The sequence below is a fragment of the Natrix helvetica genome (assembly GCF_964273705.1).
Source record: "Natrix helvetica genome assembly, chromosome: Z".
Classification (NCBI taxonomy): domain Eukaryota; kingdom Metazoa; phylum Chordata; class Lepidosauria; order Squamata; family Natricidae; genus Natrix; species Natrix helvetica.
In genome coordinates, this window is record NC_138554.1 from 1433500 (window position 1) to 1446360 (window position 12861).

At 46.9% G+C, this 12861-nt stretch overlaps 1 protein-coding gene across 1 annotated transcript in view; it reads right to left on the reverse strand.

Annotated features, from left to right (window-relative positions):
* The window catches only part of LOC309382106 (solute carrier family 2, facilitated glucose transporter member 4-like), a 36424-nt gene extending 24434 nt beyond the window's left edge, over nucleotides 1–11990 (reverse strand). The window contains exon 1 of the mRNA XM_081933581.1: nucleotides 11845–11990. Within this exon, the coding sequence (XP_081789707.1) occupies nucleotides 11845–11910 (66 nt within the window). The 5' untranslated portion in view covers nucleotides 11911–11990. The remainder of the gene's footprint in view (nucleotides 1–11844) is intronic.
* Between the last annotated feature and the right edge of the window lie 871 nt (nucleotides 11991–12861).

Genomic DNA, 12861 nt, shown 5'->3' on the forward strand with positions numbered 1-12861 from the left:
GTCTCCTTCCCCAAATGGAGCGCTCCCCATGTCGCCTCTCAAGAAGTCCATATTAGGGGATAAAGGGAAAAGCAGGAAGCGCCTGGCAAATATTAACGGGAAGAAGTTAATCTGGAGGGGAGGAGGGAGGGAATTGTGGGAGGGGAGGGGAGCCCCCCTTAATGACCGCCGTAGGGAAGGAGACGGGGCTGATCCGAAGCCCCCTGGGAGCCCTGGGAAAGCAAGTCCGCCGGCATCTGAGCCTGTGCAAAGCGCCTCAATTGAGGACTAGCAACGTGGCCAATTTGAGGACTGGCCATCCCATCGTCCACCTCCTTGAGGACTGGCAGCTTGGGGACTGGATGCAAAACCAAGGAGTTTATGGTGCTGAAAAGTTGGCAGGAAAAACCTTTTTTTTGTTCCTGGGGGGTGGGTATTCTTTCTTGGTGTCTGTTTCTGCGCCCCCCCCTCAAAAAAGGTCCTTTCTCGACCCCCTTTGCATGCGGCTTCCTTAGCCACAACTCAGTCCTCAACATACGACCGCAGTTGAGCCCAAAATTTATACCGCTAAGCGAGCCGCTTGCTAAGTGAGTTTTGCTCCATTGTACAAACTTTTGGGGCTGCTGTTTTTAATTGTTGGCGTTGCCGCTGTTAAGTGAGTCACACGGTTGTTAAGTGAATCTGGCTTCCTCACGGACTGCCCGAAGGTCGCAAAAGTGATCCCCGGGATGCTACGACCATCATAATTTTGAGTCGGTGGCCGAGTGCCTGAATTTGGCACACGCCGGGATGCTCCGATGGTCGTAAGTGTGAGAAAGCATCCTAAGTCACTTTTCTCAGTGCCGTTGACTTTGAACGGTCACTAAATGAACCGTTGTAAGTGGGGGAACGGCCTTTCTTTGCGGCACCTCTCCAAAGCTATAAAACCACCAGGGGGAAAATTTATTAGCCGATTTATTATTTTTTCCCCAAATCATAAATTAAGTAACTTTCCATTGTAAACATGCAGGAATAGAAGAGGGGGGTTTCTTGAGCCCCCCCCCCTAGTTAAACCCCCTTTTCCTGCCTGTTTGGGGGAGGGGGGTTTAAAGATGCAGGTAGTCCTCGACTTACGACCACGGGAGACGTTTGTTCCCTGAATTTTGTCCCGTTTTTAACGAGGCGGCTGGCCAACGTTGTTAAGCGAATCACTGCAGCTGTTCAATTAGGAGCACGGTTGTTAAGTGAGTCTGGTCTCCCCGCTGACTTTGCTTGTCCAGGGGTCGCAAAAGGGGATCAGGGACCCCCCCCCCGTGCGTGACCGTCATAAATATGAGTCAGTTGCCGGGCATATGAATTTTTCACAGTTACACAACCGCGGTCGTAAGTGTGAAAAACGCTTGGAAAAATCCCCCCCCCAGGGATGGGGGCTGGCTGTTTTCCTGGGGGAGGGAGCCCAGTGGGATGATTTTGGAGGCATCTCCTCCAGAGGCCGTGTGCTGCAAGCGGGGGGGGGATAGGGGGGCACCTCTTCCTGGCATTCGTGCCCTTGAAGGCACGCATGCGATTCCAGTCGTAAAACCAACGAGCAGTTCATCGGAAAAAGGATGAAAATGTTATCAGTTCAAACTTTTAAACTGGAAAAAGGGAGTGGCAGGCAGGGTGGATAGGAAACCTGGGACCGTTGTGCAGCATCAGGAAAAGAAATATATATAAGAAAGAAAAAGAAAAAGAAAGAAAGAAAGAAAGGAGGGAGGGAGGGAGGGAGGGGGAAGGAGGAAGGAAGGAAGGAAGGAAGGAAGGAAGGAAGAAAGAAAGAAAGGAGGGAGGGAGGGAGGGAGGGAGGGAGGAGGAGGAGGAAGGAGGAAGGAAGGAAGGAAGGAAGGAAGGAAGGAAGAAAGAAAGAGAAGCAAGGAAGGAAAGAAAGAAGGAAAGGAAGGGAGGGAGGAAGGAAGACAGGAAGAAAGCAAAGAAAGAAGGAAGAAAGGAAAAAAGGAAAGAAGGACAGAAGATAGGAAGAAAGGAAGGAAGGAAAGAAGGAAAGAAAGAAAGGAAGGAAGCAAGGAACGAAAGAAGGAAAGAAAGGAAAAAGGAAAGGACAGAAGGAAGGAAGGAAGGAAAGAAAGAAAGAAAGAAAGGGAGGGAGGGAGAAACACAGGAAGAAAGGAAGGAAAGAAGGAAAAAGAAAAGAAAGAAGGAAGGAAAAATGGAAGGAAGGAAGAAGGAAAGGTGGAAGAAAGGAAGGAAAGAAGAATGGAAGTCTTCTTTCGTCTTCTTGCATCGTCTGGAGGGGTTGGGGGTGAGGGGCACCGTTCTGCGGTGGTTCTCCTCCTACCTCTCCGGCCGGACGCAACGTGTGTTGGCAGGGGAGCAGAGGTCGACCCTGAGGCCGCTCACCTGTGGGGTGCCACAGGGGTCGGTCCTCTCGCCTCTCCTGTTCAACACGTATATGAAGCCGCTGGGTGAGATCATTTGTGGTTTTGGGGTCGAGTATCATCTGTACGCTGATGATACTCAGCTGTACATCTCCACCCCGAACCACCCCAACGAGGCCGTCGAAGTGATGTCCCGGTGTCTGGAGGCCGTACGGGTCTGGATGGGCAGTAACAGACTCAAACTCAACCCCTCCAAGACGGAGGGGCTGTGGATACCGGCGCCCCGATTCAACCAGTGGATTCCATCACTGGCCATTGTGGGCGAACAACTGGCCCCCGTGGAGCGGGCGCGCAATTTGGGCGTCCTCCTGGATGCCCGGCTGTCAATGGATGACCATGTGACAGCCGTGGCAAGGGGGGCATTCCACCAGGTTCGCCTGGTGCGCCAATTGCGTCCCCTATTGGACCGGGATGCCTTACGCACAGTCACTCATGCGCTGGTGACGTCCCGCCTGGACTATTGCAATGCTCTCTACATGGGGCTTCCCTTGAGATGCACCCGAAGACTACAGCTGGTCCAGAATGCGGCCGCGCGGGCAATCATGGGTAGTACCAGGTACTCCCATATAACACCTCTCCTGCGCGGGCTGCACTGGCTACCTGTGGCTTTCCGGGTGCGTTTCAAGGTGTTGGTTACCATCTTTAAAGCGCTCCATGGCACAGGACCTAGCTATCTGCGGGATCGGATCCTACCCCACACATCCCTGCGACCAATTCGCTCTCACAGAGAGGGACTCCTCCGGGTGCCGTCCACTAAGCAATGCCAGCGGGCGGCGCCCAGGAGTAGAGCCTTCTCTGTGATGGGCCCGACCCTCTGGAATGACCTCCCCCCCCCCGACATTAGAACCACCACTGACTTCCGCTCCTTCCGACAAAAATTGAAGACTCACCTGTTCCGATTAGCTGGCCTGGCCCAATCGTAGTTTTAATCTCCAATCCTCCTGGCCGGTATTTTAAATTTTTAGGGGTAGACTTTTAAGCTGTTTTTAATTTTTATTATTATTGTGCAGACTCTATATTTAATTCGTTTTTAAGGGGGTATCTAATATATTTTTTATTGTGTATATGGTTTTTTAGCTCTGTCTGTACACCGCTCCGAGTCCCTTCGGGGAGAGGGGGCGGTCTATAAATTCAATAAATAAATAAATAAATAAGAAGGAAAGAAAGAATGAATGGAGGGAGGGAGTAAGGGTGAGGAAGAAGGAAAGAAAGGAAAGAAGAACAGAAAAAAGAAAGGAAGGAAAGAAAGAAAGGAAAGGAGGGAAGAAGGAAGGGAGGGAAGGGAGAAAGGAAGAAAGGAAAGAAGAAAGAAAGAAAGAAAGAAAGAAAGAAAGAAAGAAAGAAAGAAAGAAAGAAAGAAAGAAAGAAAGAAAGAAAGAAAGGATTACATGTAGTCCTCGGTTTACAACCGATGCAGAGTTCAAAATTTAGGTTGCTAAGCGCGAAATTTGTTAAGGGCATTTCGCCCAAATTTGTACAACCGTCGTAAATATGAGTCAGTTGCCGGGTATATGAATTTTTCACAGTTACACAACCGCGGTTGTGTGTGTGAAAAACGCTTGGAAAAATCCCTTCCCCCCTCCCCCAGGGATGGGGGCTGGCTGTGTTCCCGGGGGAGGGAGCCCAGTGGGATGATTTTGGAGGCATCTCCTCCAGAGGCCGTGTGCTGCAAGCGGGGGGGGGATAGGGGGGCACCTCTTCCTGGCGTACATGCCCATCAAGGCGTGCAGGCGTGTGTCACGCATGCGATTCCACTCGTAAAACCAACGAGCAGTTCAGCGGAAAAAGGAGGAAAATGTTATCAGCTCAAACTTTTAAACTGGAAAAAGGGAGTGGCAGGCAGGGTGGATAGGAAACCTGGGACCATTGTGCAGCATCAGGAAAAGAAATATATATAAGAAAGAAAAAGAAAGAAAGAAAGAAAGAAAGAAAGAAAGAAAGAAAGAAAGAAAGAAGAAAGAAGGGAGGGAGGGAGGGAGGGAGGGAGGGAGGGGGAAGGAGGAAGGAAGGAAGGAAGGAAGGAAGGAAGAAAGAAAGGAGGGAGGGAGGGAGGAAGAAAGAAAGAAAGAAAGAAAGAAAGAAAGAAAGAGGAAGAAAAGAAAGGAAGGAAGGAAGCAAGGAAGGAAGCAAGGAAAGAAAGAAGAAAAGGAAGGGAGGAAGGAAGACAGGAAGAAAGCAAAGAAAGAAGGAAGAAAGGGAAAAAAGAAAGAAGGACGGAAGGAAGGAAGGAAAGAAGGAAAGAAAGAAAGGAAGGAAGCAAGGAAAGAAAGAAGGAAAGAAATGAAAAAAGGAAAGGACAGAAGGAAGGAAGGAAGGAAAGAAAGAAAGAAAGGGAGAAACACAGGAAGAAAGGAAGGAAAGAAGGAAAAAGAAAAGAAAGAAGGAAGGAAAAATGGTAGGAAGGAAGAAGGAAGGAAGAAGGAAAGGTGGAAGAAAAGAAAGAAAGAAGGAAAGAAGAATGGAAGGAAGAAGGAAAGAAAGAATGAATGGAGGGAGGGAGTAAGGGTGAGGAAGAAGGAAAGAAAGGAAAGAAGGGCAGAAAAAAGAAAGGAAAGAAAGAAAGAAAGGAAGGGAGGGAAGAAGGGAGGAAGGAAGAAAGGAAAGAAGAAAGAAAGAAAGAAAGGATTACATGTAGTCCTCGGTTTACAACCGATGCAGAGTTCAAAATTTAGGTTGCTAAGCGCGAAATCTGTTAAGGGCGTTTCACACAAATTTGTACAACTTTGCTCTCCACGGTCGTTAAGCAAATCCGGCTTCCACATTGACACCCCGTGACGGAAAGGTCGCCAGTGGGTGACCCCGGGACACTGCAACCGTCATAAATGCGAGCCCTCCGAATGCAAATCACGGGGAAGGCTGCAACGGGTCGCAAGTGTGAAAAGTAAGTCCCCCGTTGCTCAAGCGCCGTTGAGAACTTCGAACGGTCACTAAACGAGGACCGCCTGCAGGGCTCATCCTCACTTTACGACCGGGGGGGCTTCAACTCCCAGAATTCCTGAGCCAGCTGCAGTCGCAGCTGGCTCAGGAATTCTGGGAATTGAAGTCCCCCTGGTCGTAAAGTGGCTGTATTCTAGCACCTTTATTATCCATCTGTTGAAGGCGGGGGGGGGGGGAGGCTCTCTGCGCATGCTCAGAGGGACATTGTCTTTTTGTGAGTCATTGTGTGCATTTTTGTCTATTTTAGGCAATCTTTGAGCTGGCCTTTGGACGTCCCTCCCCAGAGCGTGCTGGGGCAGAGAGAGCAGACTCCGGCAGAGACGGAAAACGAGTTTTTTTCCACCCCAAAGTATGTTTCTTTCTGCTGGATAGCAACCACACACACACACACACACACACACGCACACACACACACACAAACACACAAACACAGCCGGGCAGCAGACGCCCCAACACCCGGCTTCCGCACACGGCCTGCAAGGCACCCTTGAGACTCTTTGAAGGTCACTCGAGGACGAGGGAGGACTCCCTGTGTCTGTTTGTGTGTGTGTGTCTGTTTGTGTGTGCCATTTGTCGTGCTTGGATAAACACAGCAGTAAGCATCCAGAAGAAACCTGAAACTTTCAGGCTTCAGGGAGGGAGGGAGGGAGGAAGGAAAAGGAAGGTTGAAAGAAAGAAAGAAAAAGAGAGAAGAAAGGAGGGAGGGAGGGGAGGGAGGAGGAAAAAACGAAGGAAAAGGGTTAAAAAAGAAAGAAAATGCATGAGAGAAGAAAGGAAGGAAAAGGGAAGGAGAAAGGAATGAATAGAGGGAGAAAGGAAGGAAAAGGAAGGTTGAAAGAAAGAAAGAAAAAGGGACAGAAGAAAGGGAGGGAGGGAGGGGAGGAAGGAGGAAAAAATGAAGGAAAAGGGTTAAAAAAAAGAAAATGTATGAGAGAAGAAAGGGGGAAGGAGAAAGGAAGGAAAAGGAAGGTTGAAAAAAGAAAGAAAGTGTATGAGAGAAGAAAGGAGGGAAGGAAGGAGAAGGGAAGGAGGAAGGAAGGGAGAGGGAGAAAGGAAGGAAAAGGAAGGTTGAAAAAAGAAAGAAAAAGGGACAGAAGAAAGGGTTGGAGGGAAGGGGGGAAGGAGGAAAAAACGAAGGAAAAGGGAGGTTAAAAAAGAAAGAAAATGTATGAGAGAAGAAAGGAAGGAAGGAGAAGGGAAGAGGTAGAAAGGGAGAGAGGGAGAAAGGAAGGAAAAGGAAAGCTGAAAGAAGAAAGAAAAAGTGACAGAAGAAAGGAGGGAGGGAGGGAAGAAGATTGGAGGGAGGGAAGGATGGAGAGTGGAGGAAGAAAGGGAGGGAAGAGAGAGAGAGAAAGGAAGTAAAAGGAAGGTTGAAAACAGAAAAAAAATGAGAGAAGAAAGGAGCGAGAGAAGGAACGAAGGTGAATGGAGAGAAGGAAGGAATGAAGGGAGGGATGGAGGAAGGGGGGAGAGCGGAGGAAAGGAGGGACGGGGAAAGGAAGTAAAAGGAAGATTGAAAAAAGAAAGAAAAAGTATGAAGAAAGGAGGGAGGGAGGAAGGAAGGAGAGTGAAGGAAGGGAACGAGGCAGGGATGAAAAAATGAAGGAAAAGGAAGGTTAAAAAAGAGAGAAAAAGTCTGAGAGAAGAAAGGAAGGAAGGAAAATAATATACCAGAAAAAATACGAGAGAGGAAGTAAGGAAGGAATGGAGGGAAGGAAGGAAGGAAGAAATGGAGTGGGAGGGAGGGAGAGAGAGGGGGAGGGAGGGGCAGTGAGTGAGTTAGGGATAAACGACAGAAGGAAGAAAGAAAGAAGGAAGGAAGGAAGGAAGGAAGGAGGGAAGGAAAAAAGGGAGGAAGGAGGAGGGAGGAAGGAAGGAAAACATGAAAGGGAGGGAGAGAGGGAAGGGAAAACACCCCCAGCAGGGCAACCTCAGAGCTTTCCTGGTGGGGGGTGGGGGTGGGGGTGGGGGGGACTTGAAACCCCCAAGAGCCATTTTTAGAAACCGACTTCACTGCAGCCTCAAGGAAAAAGGTCTCGGAGGGCGACAGGAGTTCTAAGCACAGCTGGCACACGGAAAGTCACACGGGGACCCTGCCCCAAGGAAAACACAACACACTTTCACACACACACTCACACGTGTAAGTTGGGGAGGGCGTGGGGGGGGGCAGAGATTTCTGTCCAGCCTCCTAACACAATGTCAACACAATGGATTCCTTCCAGTGCGATGCACAAAGAACACACCCACAATCTATGAAGAAGCTGGCCAGCAATGTTGCTTTCACGGGGGACACACTTTGCACCCCCTTTCACACCCACTGGGACCTCAAACCTATGGCTTATTTTCTCTCTCCCTCTCTCTCTCTCCCCTCTATCTTATCTATCATCTTTCTCTCCTCTAACTCTCCTCTGTCTATCTTATCTATCTATCAACTTTCTCTCTCACTCTCTTCTATCTATCTATCTATCTATCTATCTATCTATCTATCTATCTATCTATCTATCTATCTATCAATCAATCAATCAATCTATCTACCATCTCTCTCTCTCCTCTATCTTATCTATCTATCCTTTCTCTCCTCTATCGATCTATCATCTCTCTCTCTCTCTCTCCTCTATCTATCTTATCTATCTATCATCTTTCTCTGTCTGTCTGTCTGTCTGTCTATCTATCTATCTATCTATCTATCTATCTATCTATCTATCTATCTATCTATCTATCTCTGTCTACCATCTTTCTCTCTCTCTCTCTTTCTCTCCATATCTATCTATCTATCTATCTTTCTATCTATCATCTTTCTCTGTCTGTCTATCTATCTTTCTCTCTCTCCTCTATCTTATCTATCTATCATCATTCTCTGTGTCTATCTTTCTCTCTCTCCTCTATCTTATCTATCTATCATCTCTCTCTCTCTCTCTCTTCTATATCTATCTATCTATCTATCTATCTATCTATCTATCTATCTATCTATCTTTCTCTATCTATCATCTATCTATCTATCTATCTATCTATCTATCTATCTATCTATCTATCATCTCTCTCTCTCTCCTCTATCTATCTTATCTATCTATCAACTTTCTCTCTCTCTCTCTTTTCTATCTATCTATCTATCTATCTATCTATCTATCTATCTATCTATCTATCTATCTACCATCTCTCTCTCTCCTCTATCTATCTTATCTATCTATCCTCTTTCTCTCCTCTATCGATCTATCATCTCTCTCTCTCTCTCTCTCCTCTATCTATCTTATCTATCTATCATCTTTCTCTGTCTATCTATCTATCATCTATCTATCTATCTATCTATCTATCATCATTCTCTGTGTCTGTCTGTCTATCTATCTATCTATCTTTCTATCTATCTATCATCTTTCTCTGTCTGTCTATCTAACTATCTATCTATCATCATTCTCTGTGTCTATCTATCTTTCTCTCTCTCTCTCTCTCCTCTATCTTATCTATCTATCATCTTTCTCTCTCTCTCTCTCCTATATCATCTATCTATCTATCTATCTATCTATCTATCTATCTATCTATCTATCTATCTATCTATCTATCATCTCTCTCTCTCCTCTATCTATCTTATCTATCTATCATCTTTCTCTGTCTATGTATCTATCTATCTATCTCTATCTATCTATCATCTATCTATCTATCATCATTCTCGGTGTCTGTCTGTCTATCTATCTATCTATCTATCTATCTTTCTATCTATCTATCATCTTTCTCTGTCTGTCTATCTAACTATCTATCTATCATCATTCTCTGTGTCTATCTATCTTTCTCTCTCTCTCTCTCCTCTATCTTATCTATCTATCATCTTTCTCTCTCTCTCTCTCCTATATCTATCTATCTATCTATCTATCTATCTATCTATCTATCTATCTTTCTTTCTCTATCTTTCTCTATCTATCTATCTATCTATCTATCTATCTATCTATCTATCATCTATCTATCTATCATCTCTCTCTCTCCTCTATCTATCTTATCTATCTATCATCTTTCTCTGTCTATGTATCTATCTATCTATCTATCTATCTATCATCTATCTATCTATCTCTATCTATCTATCTATCTATCATCTTTTTCTGTCTATCGATCGATCATTCTATATCTATCTATCTATCATCTATCTATCTATCTATCTATCTATCTATCTATCATTTTTCTGTCTGTCTGCCTGCCTGCCTGCCTGCCTGTCTGTCTATCTATCATCTTTCTCTTTGTCTGTCTGTCTGTGTCTGTCTATTGAGCAGTATCTATCTATCTATCTATCTATCTATCTATCTATCTATCTATCAATCATCTATCTATCTATCTATCTATCTATCTATCTATCTATCTATCTATCATCTATCTATCTATCTATCTATCATCTATCAATTTCTAAACAAGCAAACGAACAAATATTTCAAAGTAAAGGATATTGCTTAAAAACTCCAGGTTTTAGAAACAGACATGTAAAAGCTAAGAAATTATGGATGTAAATCAGGAAACATTAATAACATTTTAATTAATCTAATTAATTAAATGAATGAATAACTCAAAATGATATTAATCTTTCATTGGCTTCCACACCTAACCGCAGATCATTTGCACCTACTGATAGTCCTCGACTTACAACTGTCCATTTCGTGACCATTCAAATTTACAATGTCTCTGAGAAAAATGACTTGGGAGCATTTTTCACACTTATGACCGTCGCCGAATCCCTATGGTGAAAATTCGGCCGCTTGGCAACTGACTCATATTTACGACGGTGTCAGCGTCCTGGGGGAATCTCGTGATCCCCTATGGCGACCTTCTGACCAGTAAAGTCCATGGGGAAGCTGGATTCACTTAACAACCGTGTGACTGACTTCACAATTGCACTGATTCACTTAACAACGGTGGCAAGAAAAGTCATAAAATAGGGCAAAACTCACTTAGCAACAGACATTTGGGCCTCCACTGCGGTTGTAAGTCAAAGACTGCAGCTTTTTAACAATAACAAGAGTGGGAAGGGACCATGGAGGTCATCTAGTCTGACCCCCTGCTCTCGCAGGCCCCCTATGCTATTTCTGATTAGTAGCTATCCAAGTCTCCTTCTACTGCTTTTGGACTTTTTGTCACTAAGTGTGGCGGTCGCTCAATGAATCGTGCCTGGTTTCACCACTTTGGTGGAGGACATGCCCGTGGGCAGGGAATTCTGGGAGCTGAAGTCCACACGGCTTAAACTTCCCAAGGTTGAGCCACATTGGTAAGGTAGTCATTTCAAAAGGACTGCCCTTGCCCCTCCCCTACTTATGGGGCAAAGCTGAAAATCACAACCATAGGTAGTCCTCGACTTATGACCTCAATGGACACACCCCCATTTGTTGCTAAGCGAAACATTTTTTGTCCCACTTTACGACTTTCCTTGCCACCATTAAGTGAATCACAGCCATTGTGAGCCGAGTCACCCGATTGTTAAGCGAACCCAGCTTCCCACTTGCTTGTCTGAAGGTCGCCAAAGGGAATCACCCAGGGGCACTGCGACCGTCATAATGTGAAATCTGTCACAAAGGGGTGTCTGGATTTGGATCAAGTGGCCGCGAGGCTGCTGCAATGGTTGTTAAGTGTGAAAAAACGGTCCAGGGTCACTTTTTCCCCGTGCCGTTTGAACATTCAACGGTCACTAAGTGAACCGTCGTAAGTCGAGTACTGGCCCATGTGGTATTTCTGCAAGAAAAATGCTCCTTGGTGCGGCACCGCCAACAAGTGACCACACAACTACCCCATAAATGGATAAAAACGCCCTCTTTAACAGATGCCTGAACTTCATGAGGTCTAGAAACTTGCCGTTTCAGATTTATCGATCCGGATAAAACCCAGATTCAAGGCCTCCTTTCCCTGACCACCCAGGCTCCCTCCTCACAACCTGCTCAGCTGTCCCTCTTTCAAGAAGAGACGGGGGGGGGGGTGTAGGCCGGCGGGGTTGGACTAGATGACCTACAAGGTCCCTTCCACCTCTTGTTAATCTGTATCTGGGTAAAATCAACTCCCGGACAGCCCATAAACCTCAGATGAGGAAAATGAGGAACTGGGAGAACTCAAACATGCCAGGCCCCGATTTCTAGCAGGAAAAACATGTCCGGGCCAATTTTTAATTTGATTTTTCCCACATGCCAAAGTCATGCTGAAATGCGAATTTGACAGCTGACATGGGAAACATTTGAGATGTAGTGGGGGGGGGGGAGTCCGGCAAAGCCCTTTGCACGTGCTCAGTGGCACCGAGAACCAGCTGTAGCCCCCTCCCCGCCTCGCAGAAGGCACAAATGGGGGGGGGGGGGGAAGAAACGAAGAAATCCCCTGTTCCCGAAGCCATTTGCAAGAGCGCGCCCTCGGGCGCCGGCATCGCTCCGAAGGCTTTCCCGTACGCTCCCTTCGCCCGGAGAAAATAGGGGTGGAGGGGTGGCTTTTTAGAAAGGTAGATGACGCCCCCGACCTCGTAGTCTTCCTCTCACCCCCGTACCACCCCCACCCCCAAAATCACCTTCATCGCCTCCTCCTCCTCCTCCTCTTCCTCTTCCCTTCGGATCTGCTGGAAGCCGGCTGGCATCTTTTGAGGCTGGGGTCGCCTGTGGTCGCGGTCGTTCGAGTTTAAGTCCCAAGGCTGGAGAGGGGCTGCTGCTGCCCGCGAGGCCAGGAAGCGCTTGGAAAGCAGCGAGCGGGGGGGGTCCCGCTGCCCGGCTGGCCAGTCCCGGGCTCCGGCCAGGGCTGGCCAGGGCACCCTGATGCCCCCGCCCTCGGGCGCTCATTGGTCCCGCCCCCCGGGGAGGAAGGGCAGAGCTTGGAAAGGGGGGGGGCGAGGGACGCGGGGGCGGCGAGAGACCCCTACTCTTTCGGCTTTCCTGGAGCCACCGATCCTCAGCCATAAGGAAGATAATAATACTGGTATTACTGTCCATTCCGCGATCTGCATCTCCCCCCCCCCATTCACACCAACCCAGCCAGGTATGACAGGTTTCCACGTGGATCGGGTCGCCATTAGGGAATGAAAAGGGGCTGCTGGGAGGGGAAGGATAAGTACGGAATATCGACTTCCAGGAGAGGGAGGGGAGGGAGGGGAGAAAGAGAGAGAGAGATGATAGATAGGTAGATGGTAGGTAGATAGGTACTGATGGATGGATGGAGATAAGTAGATAGATAGATAGATAGATAGATAGATAGATAGATAGATAGATGATAGATAGATAGATAGATAGATAGATAGATAGATAGATAGATAGATAGATGATAGATAGATAGATAGATGATAGATTGATTGCACAGGGAGGGAGGTAAGTAGGTAGAGAGGAAGGGAGGAATGGATGGATGGATGGAGATACATAGATGATAGATCATCTATCATAGATGGTAGGTAGATAGGTAGAGATGGAGGGAGGGAGATAGACAGACAGACAGACAGATGATATGAATTGATGGGTGGGTGGACGGACGGATGGATTGATAGACGGACAGAGAGAGACAGACGGATGCTATGAATGGGTGGGTGGGGGATGGATGGATA